Source organism: Eupeodes corollae, chromosome 3, assembly GCF_945859685.1.
Source record: "Eupeodes corollae chromosome 3, idEupCoro1.1, whole genome shotgun sequence".
In the NCBI taxonomy this organism is placed as follows: domain Eukaryota; kingdom Metazoa; phylum Arthropoda; class Insecta; order Diptera; family Syrphidae; genus Eupeodes; species Eupeodes corollae.
The window spans coordinates 11,981,582-11,999,300 of NC_079149.1; the positions used below are offsets into that span (position 1 = coordinate 11,981,582).

A 17,719-nucleotide genomic window follows, 5' to 3' on the forward strand; every position below is an offset into this window, starting at 1 on the left:
AAATGAATAAAAGTCCAATGACTTAGATTTCTTAGACTTAGACGTTTCAGTCCAGAAGGTCTTCGAGTTTATTCCAGAGGGAAGACGCAGTTGAGAAAAACCGCGACTCAGGTGGCGCACCCAAGTGAGAAATTAACTCTACCAACTTCGCGTGCGAAACTGAAGATAAATAGCTAGAGACCGAATTGGTTGGAGACGCATGTCATGGATTAAAGAGCCACATTTAAGTGAGTAATTCATAAAAAAAACACCTGCTGAATTTTTGGAAAGTTTTTGCTGTATAGATAATAGACTTATTTTAAGTAGATATCTCTGCGGGTTCTTGAGATATGGCAGTTACAATAACTTCAAAAGGAAAGTTAAAAAGAACTTTTTACTTATTTGACACAAAAATAACTTTAACTCGAGTAATTTCCTTATAACAAAATGTGTCCTCTGTTTAATTTACCTCTCTTACAAAATTAAAATTTAATAAATATTAAAGCTGTCATAAAAACTACATAAATTGAAGTGGGATATGTTTTGACAACCCCAAAAAAGAGCACAATTTGATTTCAATTAAATATACGTTTTTATTTTTGTTTAAGCCCTAAGCATTGGATGTTACTCTTCTTATGCCTAATTTAAACGCACCTGTATGTATTCCTTTTATGTTGAACCCATTATTCCCCTAACACAAAAATATGTCAAGAAATACTTAAATATGACAGCAAAAAATAGCTTTTTGTCAGTCGTTTAAATCCGGTATTATCCTTCCCCAAAAGGCAATTTTCCTTTTACTTTAAACCCACTTAGAAGGTAGGTGGGTTATACATAAGTACATCCATAAAAGTAAAACATACAATTTAATTTACTCACCTGGGTCCCGATTTGCGTCGGCAGCCATAACTTCAGCTGTCATCCTTCGTAAGACAACTTCAAGATGAATTTTAAATTACTGCAAACAAAAAAAGAAAAACAAATATAAAATATAAGAAGAATACAATATAACAAACATGAGTAAATACTTATTTCTAATTAATTAAACTTAAAAATAAATAAGTCTTATATTATAAAATATTCTTACATTTCCAAATTAGATACAAATTTTAATTAAAACGATCTCCTGTAGATACGAGTACATCCTAAGAAAACTTAATAAAGATTTTGTTTTGATTCCTTAAACTAAAGAGCATTATTTTAGGTCATAACTGACCTACATATTATACGCATCTTAAGAATTCTTTTTCTTTTGGGTGTTTTGTATTTTTTTTTATTAAATAATGTAAAATAAATTCAAATTTTTAAGATATACTGACTAAATGTTCATTTAATATCTGATATACCTACATACATATGTACCTTTGGGTACATATCTATCCTTCTATCTTTACTTTAGATTTTTTAACGAGAAATGTCTCAAGTGCCTTCATACATACATAACATACATTTATATATGAAGGTATGTATATTCTGAATACTCGTATTATTTTATGGTTGATTGTTCTTTGGGCGTCAGCATTCCTACACAAAAAAATTATTATACTTTCAAACAAAACATTCAAAAATCTACAGTTGATGCCAGTTAAATACTTTTCATTTCTTAGCATAAAGTTTCTTAAACGGTTTGTTAATGGAGACATAATTATGGAAAGGAAAAGTGTCTTGAAAAATATGTATACTATACAGTTTAGTTAAAACTTAAAGTTCAAACATTTGAGAATGAAGAAAAAGAGGCTGGGATACGCCCCTTATGAGTGCTAATTTGTTGATTTTGTTTTAAACTTTAACAAAATTTTAATAACAAATTTTTACTTCTTTGTTTTTTATAATTCGAGAGTCAAAAACCATTTCTTGTCAGTTTCTTGTTGTTTTTGTTTCGTGTTTTGTAAAAAAAATTGTCAATTGAAGATCTAAAAAAATTACGTAAAACTATTTAGTTAATTAAGTTAATTCGTTTTTCTTCCTCAGATTTTTAGTAGAAAACCAATTTTAACCAATTTCAAGAACTTTTTTTTTTAAATTGTATTTCTTATATAACAAAACGCAGATTTTATTTTTTTAAAACCATAATCTTACGATAACCACAACATTTAGTACAGAATAAAATCATTTTTAAGTCAATACCTTCAAGACATCGAGAATCGAGCATTAATTTTTACCAATTTTGTGTAGATCTTGATCTTTATAAAAAAATCTTACATTTGAATTTTTATAAAAATAAAACATTTTTATAAAAATAAAAATACTATAATTTGAAACAGTATTTTCTTGAGATGGAATCAGTTTAAAGCTAATATCTTTAATTTTTTGGCCAAGATATTTAAGTCGAAAATCAATGTTTACCAAGTTTTAGTAGTGTATTTTAGGTTTTCATTATTTGTAAAAAAACCCTTTGATTCATTTTTTCTGAAAACGTTGCGGAATTTCAAAAACTTTATTTTTCGTTGTATAAAATTAGTCTGGAGCTTTCGTTTCCCTGTTTTTCGTTCATAATACGTTTGAAGTGGCCAAATATTTTAAAAGTTTTTTAGAATTATAAAAAAAATATTAACTGAATCGAAATTATTCTTATTTTATCACTTCACATTATATGATATAACATTTTATATATGTAAGTCGCTTACGTTATTGGTTCGGAAAATATTCGGGTTCACTTTTTTTGTAAATTGCGATGGTAAGAAAAAAAACTTAATTTAATTTTTTTGGAAGTTCTCTCTGCATCTCTCGATGTTATTATCTCTAAACGAATTTTATTTGAAGTCGATATCTTTACTGGTTCTTGAGATATTGACAGCGAAAAGTGCTATTCCGAACGTACGGTCTTCAAACGTACGTAACTACCCAATTACAGACATCTCTCGAAAAATGTGTAATTTAGTTGCTAGAGACCTTGAAACGTCGTGAAATGTTAGAAGTTTCAACTCTACACATTGGACCGATAACAATATCTTCTTATGAAAAGATTTAAAATCAAATCAAGTAAGAAACTGTAAGGTTTTGAAAAATAATCTGATGTATATTGATATTGTAACTTCTAATAAGTTAACATCTTTGAAAAAAATTTCAGTTTTGTCACAATTTTAAAATTAAATAAGAAGACTGGATTACTGGTTCAACTTTGCCAAATAAAGTAAGATACATTTCGACATATCGTTTATAGAACTTTTGTTGTGACGACAACTTTGTGGCAAATTCAAAAAAAATTGAAATAGATAAGACAATAAGACAGTAAATTTATTATTCAAATAACGAAAGTCATAATTGTTTAACAAACAAGATTTTAGCGTTTTATGTTGTTATTTTCTGCCTAAAAATTAGTTTAGAAACCCAAATATTGTAAATGACGTGGTTTTTGAAATATTAAAGTTTTTCCTTAGAAAAGTCAAAATAAAAAGATGGGATTTTCAAAAACGTTTGTTTGCAGAAATTGTAATAGTTTAAGCTAATTAGATAATCACTTCGAAGACAACTTAAAACATTTAAAAAACAAATGTATAGAATAACTTGCAAACAAGTGTATATGGGCTCTTTTCCAACCCCCCACATTGTTTTGCTCCGTTCCAAAAATATTACTTTGAAGGGAGTGTTAAGGACGTATAAATGGAGCTTTAAACCAAAATGCGGCTTTGCCAGATTTCTCTCGAACTTAGGCCATTTTTTGTATTTTTTTTCCGAGACTATAATTACGGTAATTTCATTCAGCGTAATAATTGTGTATGTTCTTAAAGCCTTTGTTCCAGTCTAATTTAACCGGGCTCGATTGTATATTTGTTGACTTTGTTCATTTGAGCTACTTCAAAATGATATTTTAAGTAACTTTAAAATACTTTTGTACATTAGCAGACATACCTATATAATATATTATATTTACAAAATATGTACCTACTTATACATTATATAAAATATTAGGAATATGCAATGTATGTAAACGAATATTAAACGAAGAAATAGTAATAAAAGCACAACAAAACATTTTTATTGACATCGGAAACTTTTTTCGTATTTTTGTTTTTTGTTTAAATTTGGATTATTATTTTTTATTTACTTTGCATTGAAGCAAAGTGTCAGCAAAACTGTCATCAGAAGACAGTAATTCGATTTGTCTTTTATTTTTCAACAATTGGTTTTGCAGGAAATTTTTTATGGTGAACTTCCGATGATGGGTCAAGTGACAGTTTCTGTTTGCTTTTTCTTCCCAAGACAAAAATGAGAATATGATTCGAAAATATTTAGAAACAAACAAAAGAAATGTATTTTTTTCTTGTATTTTTTATAAGTCAGCAGTATCGTAAGAATACATTTAGGAATTATTGTTAGCAGATTTCTAGCGACACATGGGAACTTTATTCGCAAAACAAAATAATCTCATGATCAAAAACAAACATGACTATAAGAGAAGTCTAAAAATGAGTGGGCCCAGCTATTCCACCCATCTATCTCTTCTCGCCCCTACAGCTTACACAATTACGTCGATTGAATTCAAACTTGAAAGTTAAGGTTTTAAGCAGAATCGCGTTTAGACACATTTTAAAGATTTTTTAGGGAAATTAAATGGCATTTGAATCTTACTGGAATGTGTTCAACAAGTGGTGTCAATGATGGCTTGATGATTGCTGGTTTTGCACATTAAACAAAATATAGATAGTTATAATTCTCAACCATTCAGGTGAGCGAGTAATGTTGTCAGAAATGGAGAGGACCTACAGTTTTACAGTTTTAAGCTGAATCCGAACGGCTTATTTGAGAAAGCACTTTTTATGAAAATAATTACTCTTGGAGAATAAGACAATTCCTCGCAAGAGGTAGTACCCGGGGAAAAAAAAACTTTAGATGGCGCAGCTAGGGATTAAACGCACTAACCATCATGCCACGGGCACTACGTTTTTGACATAAACCAATGATAAAACGTATTCTAGAGGTGTTTACCGCATGGACAAATGTTCGAATAAAAAATACGACTTCTGGAAATAAAAAGGTCGCCAAATTGATGTTGGAATATACCCTCTACTGCATACTACGCCATATATGGCTTTTAGTTTAAAAGTTGCTATTTTCGACAGAGAAACCAACGGTTACTGGATTGCATTTGTTGGTAATTGTGTGCCGACAACGATAAGTTTATAATGCGCGGTTTGCCCGGACATGATAAACTTTTTAAAGTAAGGCCTCTTCTTAGTAAAATTATAGATTGGCTTCTTCTTATTCCAAAGGAGGAATTCGTTGCAAACAATTCATACAAAATGACGTGTACTGTACATGCCCTTATTTGACTTCAAGATGGCAGTAGCCGAGCATTTCTGCAAAACTGGCAAAACGTTTGACAAAAAGAAGGGTCGACCAGCTTCCATCACTGGTACTGCGAAAAGCACGAAAAGAACTTTGGATTCCAGTCCATCGACCTCAACCCAGAAAAAAGCTAAGAAAGCTTTTTCGATTTTTTTTAAATATTAACCAAGTTGTATTATTTTGTCATAATGCATGCAGTAAAGAGTTGATGAAGCCGCCGACCTCTTGTTGGAACCAAATGCCGTCGAAGTTTAACTTATGAATTTTTAAAAACAAACATTCAGTGACCGTAGCTCGATAGTGCTCACAATATTCATTGTAACGGCAGTTCATTTGTTTCAAAATGAGGAGCGAAAATTAGATAGGTGATGGAAAAATGTCGAGAATTTGACATTCCAACATCACATGTGTTTATAGACCTATGTTGTCTATAAACACATGTGATGTTGGAATGGCCAGGCTATAGAAGATAACTATGTAGGATGACAATTACCAACGTTTCAATCCAAGTAAAGCTATCCGGATTGCTGTCCACACCCCATAACATCTAAAACCTGGAGTCAACATCTTCAACCTGGCCTTGGAGAAAACAATTCGGGACTGTATCATATCATAGAGATCAACTAGTCCGCACAACTAATCGCTTAAGCAGATGACATTGACAACTTTGGCAGAAACCAACAAACTTCACATAACTCATTTATTCAGATCTAACGAGTTTTGAAAAACCTTAGATTGGTGCATAGATTAAGGAAAATAAAAGTGCATGGTGGCTTGGTATGCGAGAAACGTTAAAGACAAAACAGCAAAAACGGTAATTACAAAGAACAAGAAATACGCAGAAGCCAACCGAACCAATTGCTTATCAGGAATCTTTAAATCAAAAAATCTCACTCTTAAAATCAAAAATCACTTTTGTATCTGAGACTTGGGTCAATCCAGTCAAAGACACCATAACCTCTTATCAGTTTTAGAGATAAAAGTCTTGCGGATAATAATTGGACCATTTGCGAGGAGTTATATACGAAATACACCTCGAAGCTGATATAGCAACAAAGATAAAGCTTAGTAGTGAGCTGGGCACGTTGGCGAAAACGATGTAGAAGTCATTTTCCAGGCCGAAGAATTAAGTAAGCAGTAAGGGCCGATGATGCCTCTAGCCAGCATGTAAACCACAAAAACTGTCAATTTTAATAAATGAAATAATAATTGATGGCTGAGGCATTGTTTTTACTTGCAAACTTGAGTTTTACTTATTAAAAAGCTTCCTCACTCATACAACTTAAAAAGAACGCAATATAAATAGACTTTTTTTTTTTTAATTTTCCATGATTTGAAGTTAAGCGATTTACGATGAATTGCCGATATACGGTTTGATATTCTTAAATTTCAAACTATAGACAACAACCACCAAAATATCTCTTGCAATAAAAAAACTCCCTATACTTGGTTTAAATAAGCCCAAAAAGTTCTTATTTGATGAAAAACGACAATAATATGCTATGAAATATACGGTTTAACAGTAATTATTTCTATCCACTTGAACTATGAGGACAAATGAGCAAGTACTTATAGGTATACCCTATACCGACCTACATGCGGTCACTTGGCTTAGCTTGATTAAAGCTCATGTCATAAAACAAATAAATACCTATCAAGAACAACCTAAAGGTAAACGACATAAACCCTTTTTTTTTAACCCAAAAACTTTACCCGATCTGTGATTTTTTGTTGTCAATGTTCATAAATTGACATCAGGTTGTAAGGAATAAGCAGCAAAAATTAGCCTAGGGCCGAAACCTTCCTCAATCAAAAAAAAGAAGCTAAATACATCATTATACTTGTACTTGTTTAGCTTTTGAAACAGTAATGACACGGCACAACATAAAAGATACCATCAACCCCATCTCCATATCATCAGGGCACCCACCCAACCATCAGTAGTCAGTATAGCTAAGCCAGACCTACCTAACCCTCTTATGAAGTGGTCTCATTTAGCTTTCTCTCAATCCTTACCACTTAGTGCCCTAAGCCAATGCAAATGGGAACGTTAATTATACCGAACAATCGAGGACACCATTAGAACTTAGGACTACCTACTTCTTTTTTTTATTGCTTTGTTTCTTATATTTTCTGAGCTAAGTTCGTACAAGTACGTTTTATTTTTGGGGTTGATAACCTCTATTTAGTCGAAAAGTACGTAGAGAACCTAGAAGAACAGTGAATAAGCGTTTTGTAAACGAGACACATGAATCACTAAGGAAATCCGTGCCAAATGAAATAACCAGTCTCCATCTCCATGTCCATGTCTATGCCCGGCCCGTTCTTCTTCTCCTGGATGATGCCAACTCTATTCTATTTTATAACTTTAGGCTAGCAGGAATTTTATCGTTATAATTTCTATACAGAAAAACAAACAAAACTGCAAAATTCTTGTACGTCGTGTTTGTGCGTGGGTATTTTTATTATTTATGGACGGATTTTTGTTTACGAGATGTGGGGAATCGTCCGTACCTCATTGGCAAGGAAAAACTGGTGGTTCTAAGTTCTAGTTATGATAATACCTTTGGACTTTTTTTTTGGGTGAACGCCAGATCTCTCTTTTGCTTTCGATACATCCGAAATACGATTATGTTTCCCTCTTGATTTCAAAACTAAAATCATTTAGTAAAGATACGAGTAGGATGCTTCTATGCGTCGACGTCTATAAAGAGTGTGTTCAATAACTAAATGGATTTATTATGATTCAATTTGTATGTGGATCCATCCGCCCCTCCTCTTATTAGCTTCAAGAAATTAGTTTGGTATAAACAAGAAAATATATAATAATTCAATTTTCAACCGATGGCCTTCGTATGTATTTCGAAGCTTGTTTGTTTTTATTTTTCTCTTTTGTTGGGAAACTTTATTTTTGATTGCAGGATGTGGGTTTAAATGGGAATTTGTTTTGGGGCTATAAAAGTTGTCAATTTTCTTATTCGAGATAAGAAGAAAAGTCCTAGAAATTAATGTTTAAATTGATGGAATTTAAAGAATTGAAACCTAAAAGAATAGATTCTGTTAACTTGATTCTTTTGGCAAATAATTCTGAGAGTCTTTTAACAACCAGGTTAAGAATAATTGTTTGTGGCATCCTTTTGTTAGAAGCATTCATTCCATGCTCAGCTATAGCATACACTTTATTACTTAGCAAAGTTCTTAAGCACTTCAGTCATTAAAAATTAAAAACAAAATGCAGCCGATTTTTTACCCTTTTCTAACACTTTATTGGAGACTTAAAATTTCCAACATATTTTCCAAACTATTTATATCAACCTTAACAAACCATATAGTCCTTGGCTTACTCACTCACTCAAAACTAAATGACAGATAAAAACGTAACGTAATTTATTTTGTAGGTTTTAAGGATGCGTTGGCATTCGAAAACTGAGGTCTGTTCTTTTTCAATGAATCGTTACCTATTTTACTTAATTAGCATCACGATTGTTACAATTAGAATATTGTTTCTAAACTCATTTTTGAAGTGTCAAATTTGATTTGCATCAATTCTTTCAGGTTCTGAGTCGAAAGTGTTGAACTATAAAGGTTGTTTTAGCTTCGAAGAATACAATAAACTTAATTCATTTTTCTCATCATACCATCAAAGTTTTCCAATTGGAGCGGGTACATTTTAGCGTCCCGTGGCGGCCATTTTGCTTTGGTGACATCTGTCATATCTTTTGTTTATTATTCAGTTGTTTATGCTAAATCATCATAGCAAAATGAATGTTCGTTAACGCAAACTTTGCGTCTTTCAACGTTTGGTGGCCAAACTTGAGAGTTCAGTAAACAATCAGCCAACACCCGTACATTCAAGGAACACAAGATCGACAGAGAACATCGCTGCGGACCGTGAAAGTGTATAGAAGAATCTGAGGTAGTCTATTCGACGCCGTGCGCAAGAACTCGACTTTTTGCAGACTTCAACTTGGCTAATTTTGCGTCGGCCTACACACGTACAAGATCCAACTGACCATAGGCCGTTTGTTCTCTGGCTGGGCTTCGAATCGTCTGGAAGAAGACTCTTATTTTGGCTGAAAAATCATCTTAAGTGACTAGGCGTATTTTTGGATTAATAGCTGTGTTGACCAACAAAATTGATATTATAGGGGACGACACCAACCCACGTGAGGTTTACCAGGTCATAATGCATCCTCAAAAAGTTACCATTTGTTGTGGATTTTGTACTTTTTTGAAAACGACGTTAGTGAGGCGGTCACTTTCAACAACGAGCGCTACATAACGATGATAACTGCCCTTATTGCCTAAATTGAACCATATGGACCCAGAGGGACGGCAGCGCTAGAAGCCACACTCCAAACGCCACGATTGACACTTTGCATGAACGATTTGAATGTAAGGTTATCTCTCGCAAGGGTGATGTGAAGTTCCTGTGGAGTTTCTTGAAGTCTCAAGTATATGCAAATAAACCACAATGGACCGATATCCTAAAGGTGATCATAACACAGGACATCGCTCAAATTCAGATGGATCTATGCAGAAAATTGGACCACTCAGACGCTTGGCACTGTAAGTAGTCTAGGCCGGCATTTAAATGATGTCATATTCCACACCTAAAGGCATACATGCGCCTTTCTAATAAAAAATAATTTTGTTAATACCTCACACACAGCTTGTTTTACTCCATTTGAACATCTACCCGACCTTATTGAAAAACCCTTTAGTTTGATAGATAAACAATTTCTACAACAGTCGTTCTTAGATAATTCTAACAAATTCCACCAATTTGTAACAATGACATTTAAACAATTATTTTTTAACATAACAACAATATTGAGAATAAGAAAGCACAACTGTCATAACATTAGTTGAATAGTAAGAATATTCTTATTAGGACCACTGTCAAACTCAACTGTCATTTGAAGTATAACATTAGTTGAATGTGTATTGAATGTGTCAAACACAGGCTTGTCAGATTTTGTTTTGCGACAATAGAAAAATGTTAATCAAAACCGCAAGGACCGCAAATCAAAATAAAATATGGCAACAAAAAAACAAACTGAAATGTACATAAACTTTTTTTTTAATTTCATAAAATAATAAAAACAGACAAATAAATATTACCATTAAAATGTCACGATTATCGTAAAAATTGAGAAATGGAAAAACTAAATTTATCAAGCAATTTCGGAAAAAATATCTCGGGTTTGTCGATATATTTTCAAATCTGGTGTTTGAAGATCGTAGCTTGAACGAAATGTGGCGTTTCAACAAGTTACACTACAAAATCAGTTATGGCATTATTTCGTGAAATTTGTAATGATCGTGTAATTTCACGTGTTGGTGAAATCAATTAGACGCCAATACTATGTGATTTGAATTTTATGGGTGACATGAACATTTCGCAAAAAACAAGTATAGTTAAATGATTGATTTCAATTTTTCCTGATAATGTATTAATAGAACAGAGGGGGCTCAAAAAATTGAGAATTGAGAAAAGTCATAAGAGGCATGATACACACAAACACTTTTTACGAAAATAATTTTTTTGAACTTGAAACTTGGCGTACTTTTATGTCTGATTACTTTTCATCATTGACAGTTTTTGTTCTTAAGAGATGTTGATCTTTTATTTAACATTTAATTTAAGTGAAATTGACAAAAGTGGCTACTTTCAGACACTTTCAATTTTATCAACCTCAAACATTGGTGCACATACATCATTCGAACATCATAAATATCATTAAACATTTGATTTATAAAAACAGTGAACAATAATGGACCCAAGGTACTTTCCTGAGGGACACCATATTAAACTGCAATTCTGTACTGTTTCTTCTACTTTTTTTGCAGGTTTCTTACTTAAACGAGTTAATGGTACCAATTGCGTGATGGTTAGTGAATACGACTGTCACGCCAGAGGTCTTGGCTTCAATCCGTGCCTGTGCCACTTAAACGAACTGCTACGCCACCTTATTTATTTTTACTTAAACGTGACTAACCACATGTACAGTGCTGTTCGAAAGATGTTGATCAAACATTTTATTACCCTTTTCGAGATCAGTGCTTGGAATTCAGAAACGCTAAGGGTTGTTTTTGCACTAGGTAGCAACATGTCATTCAAACACTGCATAAAAGTTGATGTTATTATTAATAAGAGGTGCATTTGTCTCGTGATAGTCGTCCAATACCAACCGAAATGATTTTGTGAAAAAAAATGGGAAAAATCAGTTCGGAACATAGAGCCAATATTGTATGTCTATCACGTCTCAATTTGACAATACGTGAAATTTCTTAGAGACTGAATATTTCTAACAAACTGTGGCGTGGAATATGAAAAAATATCGTGAGACCGGGGGTACTAGACTAGCATAAAAAAGCTCAGGGAGGCCAAAAAAGACGACACCAGTGGAAGATTGTTTGCATCGGTTCAGGACTTCGGTGGACCTTAAAACGATTTGTGTCAAGCTATAGGCAAATTAATTTCGTCGGATTTTCCAAAAAGAGTCAAATTGGACTCGAGAGATGTGGAACAATGTCATCCTTTCGGAAAAATCAAAATTCAAGCTCCATGTTAGAGATGGGAGGATCCTTGCGCAAGGAGATACGAAAGAAAGACTAAGCTCTGGTTACATTTTGCGGATGCCCCCCAAAACTGAAGGTGTTGTGATGCTTCTCTGGAGATAAAATCGGTAGAATTAGCTTTCTAGAATCCAAAGTCAATGCAAAAGATTACCTTTGACACCGAATGGTTAGAGGGTATTCACCTAAATCTGAGCAGGCTTGGCATTAGCAAGCCATTGTTGTATACACTTAATGATATGCTTAACGGTAGAAAGCTTGTTTTCAAAAGTGGCAATGTAATTTCTACCAAAACATTCTTAATTAAAAATGGTCTTCAACAGGGAGCGGTGAATTCGCCGATTCTCTTCAGAATGTACACCAGCGATCTGATACGTAGTCTTACAAAGGCAATTGAGTACGCCCACTTATTATTGCGTACAGGACGGCCCGAAAGGTTGAGGTTATTAGAATTCAAGATTCAGCGATATTACGACGACTGGAAACTGAAAATAAATGTCCAGAAGTTGGAGACAATTCTGTTCCGAACTCCGTTGGCTAAGGCCTCGAGGGATACGTGCAAGAATTGGCGCAAGATGGTCATCGTTGATCTTCACGGGCAGCCATTAGCGAGCAAAAGTGTAGTGAAGTACCTCGGTATCTAGTTAGATCAGTATCTATATTTCGACAGAGATATAAATGCTGCTCTGACCAGGGCCAGATTAGCCTTCGCTCTGACGAAACGGATGTTTTACAGCAGTCGGCTTGACCCCAGAGTGAAGGTAATTTGCTACATGGCCCTCATACGGCCAATGATCGTTTATGGTTGTCCTGTGTTGTTCAACGTTGCCCTTTCCCAGATGAAGAAGTTTCGGGTGTTCTAGCGGTAGTGTTTACTACGCTGTACTGGGTTATATCGAACAGCCGAATCTTCTTATGTGCATTCCTATTCCAACGAGGGCCTATACAACGGGGCTCGAATCAACAGAATTGACAATTTCGTGATAAAACTCGTTCGAGGTCACATTGTAAGAGCTATGTCTTCGACCAACAATTTAATTTTCGGGCGTTCTATCCGAACGACGAGTATTTTGAAAGTGCACGCTCGAGCGGCTTCATTCCACCAGAGGCATTCCTCTTTTTAGATAGATGCGGTCTGATACAGGATAGATTGGCAGTTCCGCTAATCTACCACGTCAGACGACGAACCGTGGATAGGCGACTCCTGTACAATCGGGACGTCATGGCACAAGGCGGAATATTGAAAACAATATTTCTTAAAAGTAAAAATTAGTTGAAAATCAAATCTAATCAACTTTGAGTAATGTTTTTCTTAGTTTTTTTTTTTTAAACTGTCAATTCGATTTTGCTCAAAATTTTACCAGATTATTTATTACTTTTCGTTGCACAAAATTGTTTGGGAGATAAAATCATTTTGTATTCGTAAAATTTCCGTGGTGGAACATTTTTTTCGGTTTTTTTTTTATTTATAAAAAAAATGTTATTTGAATTTTTTTTTCAAAAAATATACTTGTCCAAGTCCCTAGAAGTCTTTTTATCTGTATAACAAAATTTATTTGAAGTCGATATCTCTTCTGATTCTTGAGCTATGGACAACGAAAAAATCGTTGCAAACGTGCGGACGTACGAACGTGCGTACACACGCATGCACAGACATCTTTTTAAAAATCTTTTATTTCAACTCTAAGGAACTTGAAACGTCGAGAAATGTAAAAATTTTCAATTTGACAAATCGGACCCATTACACTAACTTTCTATGGGAAATTCATTATTTTTACATTCGACAAAGTTCGAAAAAAAATTGAAAAAATTAAAAAAAAGGAAATATCATTTTTCGAACGTCACTGTTTACAAGTTCTTTTAAAAATAATTAATCAAAGTCCAGGATAATTCAAAATTAGTTTATATTTTTTTCCTATAAAACTTTGGTTTTAAGGTTTACATTGGACAAATTACTTAGTCCTGAACGAAGTGATATAAAGTGGGAGATAGAATTTTTGATCCAAAACACTAATAATTAACTCAAAAAACTAAAGATTCTTAAAAAACAAAAATCGCAATTACCTCAAAACATTTCCAATATAATACCGCTAAGTGCACTCTAATAGACTACAATATTACACTAATGTCTCGTCTCTCCTCAAGTCAATCATTTTGAACTAAATTTTCAATCAATCTATAAAAAGTTCAAAGGAAAAGCGAAAGAGACACGGGACAAAAAGAGAACATGTACAGATAGAAACTTATAAGAATATCCTTCCAACGGTAAATTTGTTGACCTTTGTATGAGTTGAGTTGGATGTAAATGTCATCAATCAATGGTCTTAATAAATTGTCAAGCATATGTCGGAAACGTGAGTACCTTACATACAACCTACAATGTAGACGTTTTGAAACGTACCTACGGAGGGGATACGGTATAGTGTACCTGAACTGTATAGATAAAATTATGACTTATAGAGGGCATGAGTAAGGAAAGCATGGTGGTGCACTTGTAGGATGACGACGACGCGAAGTAGAAGACGGGAACTGTGATACTATTGAATAGACTTCTATATTGTGTGTCATGGGGAGATATCCTGTTAACTTGGTCTACATTTTATATGGTGTTAAATTATGTACATTTATGTTATGTACACACGTACTTTAGTGTTTAGTGTACATGTACTCATTTGTTCATAAGAATGTTTTCTATCTCTAGAGCTATTTATGAATATGAAAAAAAACATTGTTAAATGAGTACAATGTTAAACTATTGAGAACTTTTGTACTGAACAAGTGTACCTACAGTGTAAACAGTACATCCAATTGTCGATAATTCAGTTAAATAGCATCAGATACAGTTTAATTTTAAAGACAAGAAATGTTGTTTGTTTGTTTTTGTACGAACTTAACATTCTATTTGACTGCAAGGACATTCAAAGGAATGTGTGAGGAATTTACTCTAAAAACAAACCCATTTCTATATAGTAAACTACCCCCCCCCCACGTATGTACACTACGTAGATCCTCTAGAGAAACTATATAGGAATAGTTTGACGTCATCAACTATTCAGGGTTTAGTTCAAATTGAAGTTTACGAAACAAAACAAAAAATACTTTATCCTTATTTGCTACGGAATTTGACATTTGGGCTATGCGTGATAGGACATCACTACATTATTAAGGAACATATTAAAATAGAAAACAACAATAAACTTGGTTATTGGAATGGGCGGGAAACTCGGGTGTTTCCTAATTTATAAATCGATTCATGCGTAGGTACAATAGTGTGAGGAACTATAGAAGAAAGACTAACTGACTAAAAATAATGATGTAAGAAAATTCTATGGATAAAAAGGTCTACACGGTGAGGGTTTTCCACTCGAATACTAATTCATAGCTTAGAAATAACGAAACAACCAGACGATTATTTTTGAAAGGACAATTATAGTGGGCAAACAAAAGGAAGGAAATTTGATCTTTTTTATAGAGTAGAATAATGTTGCGTTCTTTTCAAGCTTTGGACGATTAACTGAACTAAAATTAAATTTTATTTATAAACAGTTTTCAAAAGGTCATGTTTAACTTATGTACATATTTTTGATTAAAAAATCGATATTTTCCATATTTGTGTATAAATAAAATGGATTGGAAAAATATTTTAGAATTTCTTCTGTATTATGTATCAAGGTCAAAGTATTAATAAATAAAGATAAATTAAATTCAGAAGTGGATAAAGGATAAATATAGAAAAGGTATGTGATAATTTAGGTTCTCATTTAAAATATCTTATATCTGTTCGATGGCAATGATGGTTCTTGTGGCTTAGTAAAGTGTTGTCCTAAGAAGTTTAATTTAAATCTTTTTTTGTACAAGCCAACCTAAGGGGATAAAACCAAGCTTTCATTTCAATAACCAAATCAATTTTATGAACTTTTATTAGTAATTTCTTAAGTTTTATATTTGATGTCAAAAAAGACCGATACTTCGATGTTTCTGAAAATTTCCATAAAATTATTCTGATGGTAATTTCATTTTCTGTTCGTAAGATATTCGAGGTGACAAGTATTTTCGTTTCTTGAATTTCGTAAATGTTTTTTTTTTTTATTAAATTAAACTTATAACATTTAGTTAAAGTCGCTAGCGATATTGGTTCGTGAGATATGTGGGGTTCACCAAAATGTTCACTTTTTTCAAATTGCTATTGTAAAAAATCCTATCCACTGAATTTGTTTGAAAATCCATTTTTCTTTGTCATAAATAACACAATTCGACATCGCTATTGTTTCTTGAGATATAGACGATAGAAAATGAATTTCAGAAAGTTAATGGGACAGAACGGTCTAATCGGTGGCAATAATTCGAAAAATGAAATTAGCCCACTGTTAATATGGTAAAAGTTTAAGACCGTTATCATAAACACATTTTAAATGATATGCAACGGCGCAAGCCATTCTTGTTCACTGAAAGCTGCAGTTTGTTGTGAAGAAATTTGTCAAGTGTTTTTAATTGTCTGAATAAAAAAGAGTTTATTTTATATTAAAATTTTTGGAATTTAGCCCCAAGCTTAATTTTTGTTGTTTTTGGTAGCTGGTGCTATCTATTTCTTGAAACTGTGGCTTTGGTTTAAAATTTTCATATTTCTGACAAAAAAAAATTGAGGATTTCTATGATTTGTTTAAACCTTTAGGTACAAGTTTTTATAACTTGGATGGAGCTTGTAAATATAATTCAGTCAATTCAAAATATTAATTTACAAAATCAATTTGATTTTCTGGAAGAAGAGCTAAAAAAAACGAACACAAAACTTCGATAATATCGGTTTAACGAAAACTTAACCTCAGTACAAATCTTATTTTGAAAAGGCTTTTCGAAAATTCGAGACGTTTTGCAAAAAAATAATTCGTGGCTTGCGACATCTGTTTCTTTTTTGTGTTGACCTGAAGAAAGGCTTAAGCGTGGTTGACCAAATATTTTATTTGATGAAAGTACTGAACCCTCAAAAAGAATGAAAAACGCAAAATTAAGAGAGTCAACTTCAATATCTGAGTTGACTTTTACTACTCAAATAAACTTAAGAGTAGTGGGACACGTTTACGCTGACCGAGCAAAAAAAGATATAAATTCATGTAGTGAGTCACTCGAAACCAAGAAGCTTTAGCGTTGCAGTTGAAGCGCAACTATCTTGGCTTCAATACCAGAATATTAGAATGAGTGCACTAGACAAATTTCCAGCATATAAGGTTCTACAAGCTGCAAGAAAACAGGGTTATCCACCCCCGAGTGCATCAAAGTTAGCACTGCTAGATTTTAAGACAAAGCGTTTGGTGGAATCGCAAAAGGAAGTTATTAATCTACTAAGAACCGTTGAAATGGTAGATCTGACCTCATTTTGTAAGTGGGGATTTGATGGGAGTTCGGGATACAGTTCCTACAAACGAGCTTTCCATGGTCTTAAGGCAACTGATTCTTCTATCTTTATTACCTGTGTTTTTCCACTTAGACTTTCATTCAGTTTCAAAATTGTACGGCAAAGTCCACGCCAGAGTTCTACAAGATACTGCAGCACGTTGAAAATAGAGTTTGCAAAGGAATCTACAGAAATGTCCATTGCATACAAGAAAAGAGTTGTAAATGAGGTGAAGAATTTGCAAAAGACATCAACAACTTTAATTGAAAGTCATACTCTACTTTTTACGCTGATTGACGGAAAAGTCTGTAATGCTATCACGAGGACGTCAACAACACAAAAGTGTTTCATATACGGTGCATCTTTTAGAAGCTTTAATGATGTAGATAGTATGTTGACAAGGGAAGTAAAAATAGAAAACTTATAGTTTGGCTTGTCTGTTGTCTGGATGGATATGATTTTTTAAAAATTTACTTC

At 33.1% G+C, this 17,719-nt stretch overlaps 1 protein-coding gene across 5 annotated transcripts in view; it reads right to left on the bottom strand.

Annotated features, from left to right (window-relative positions):
• LOC129951364 (MAGUK p55 subfamily member 7) overlaps window positions 1-17,719 on the bottom strand; it is a 47,466-nt gene that overhangs the window by 25,045 nt on the left and 4,702 nt on the right. For all 5 annotated transcript variants that reach the window (XM_056063473.1, XM_056063472.1, XM_056063474.1 and 2 more), the window contains one exon: window positions 859-937. In XM_056063473.1, the coding sequence (XP_055919448.1) occupies window positions 859-901 (43 nt within the window). In that variant the 5' untranslated portion in view covers window positions 902-937. The remainder of the gene's footprint in view (window positions 1-858; window positions 938-17,719) is intronic.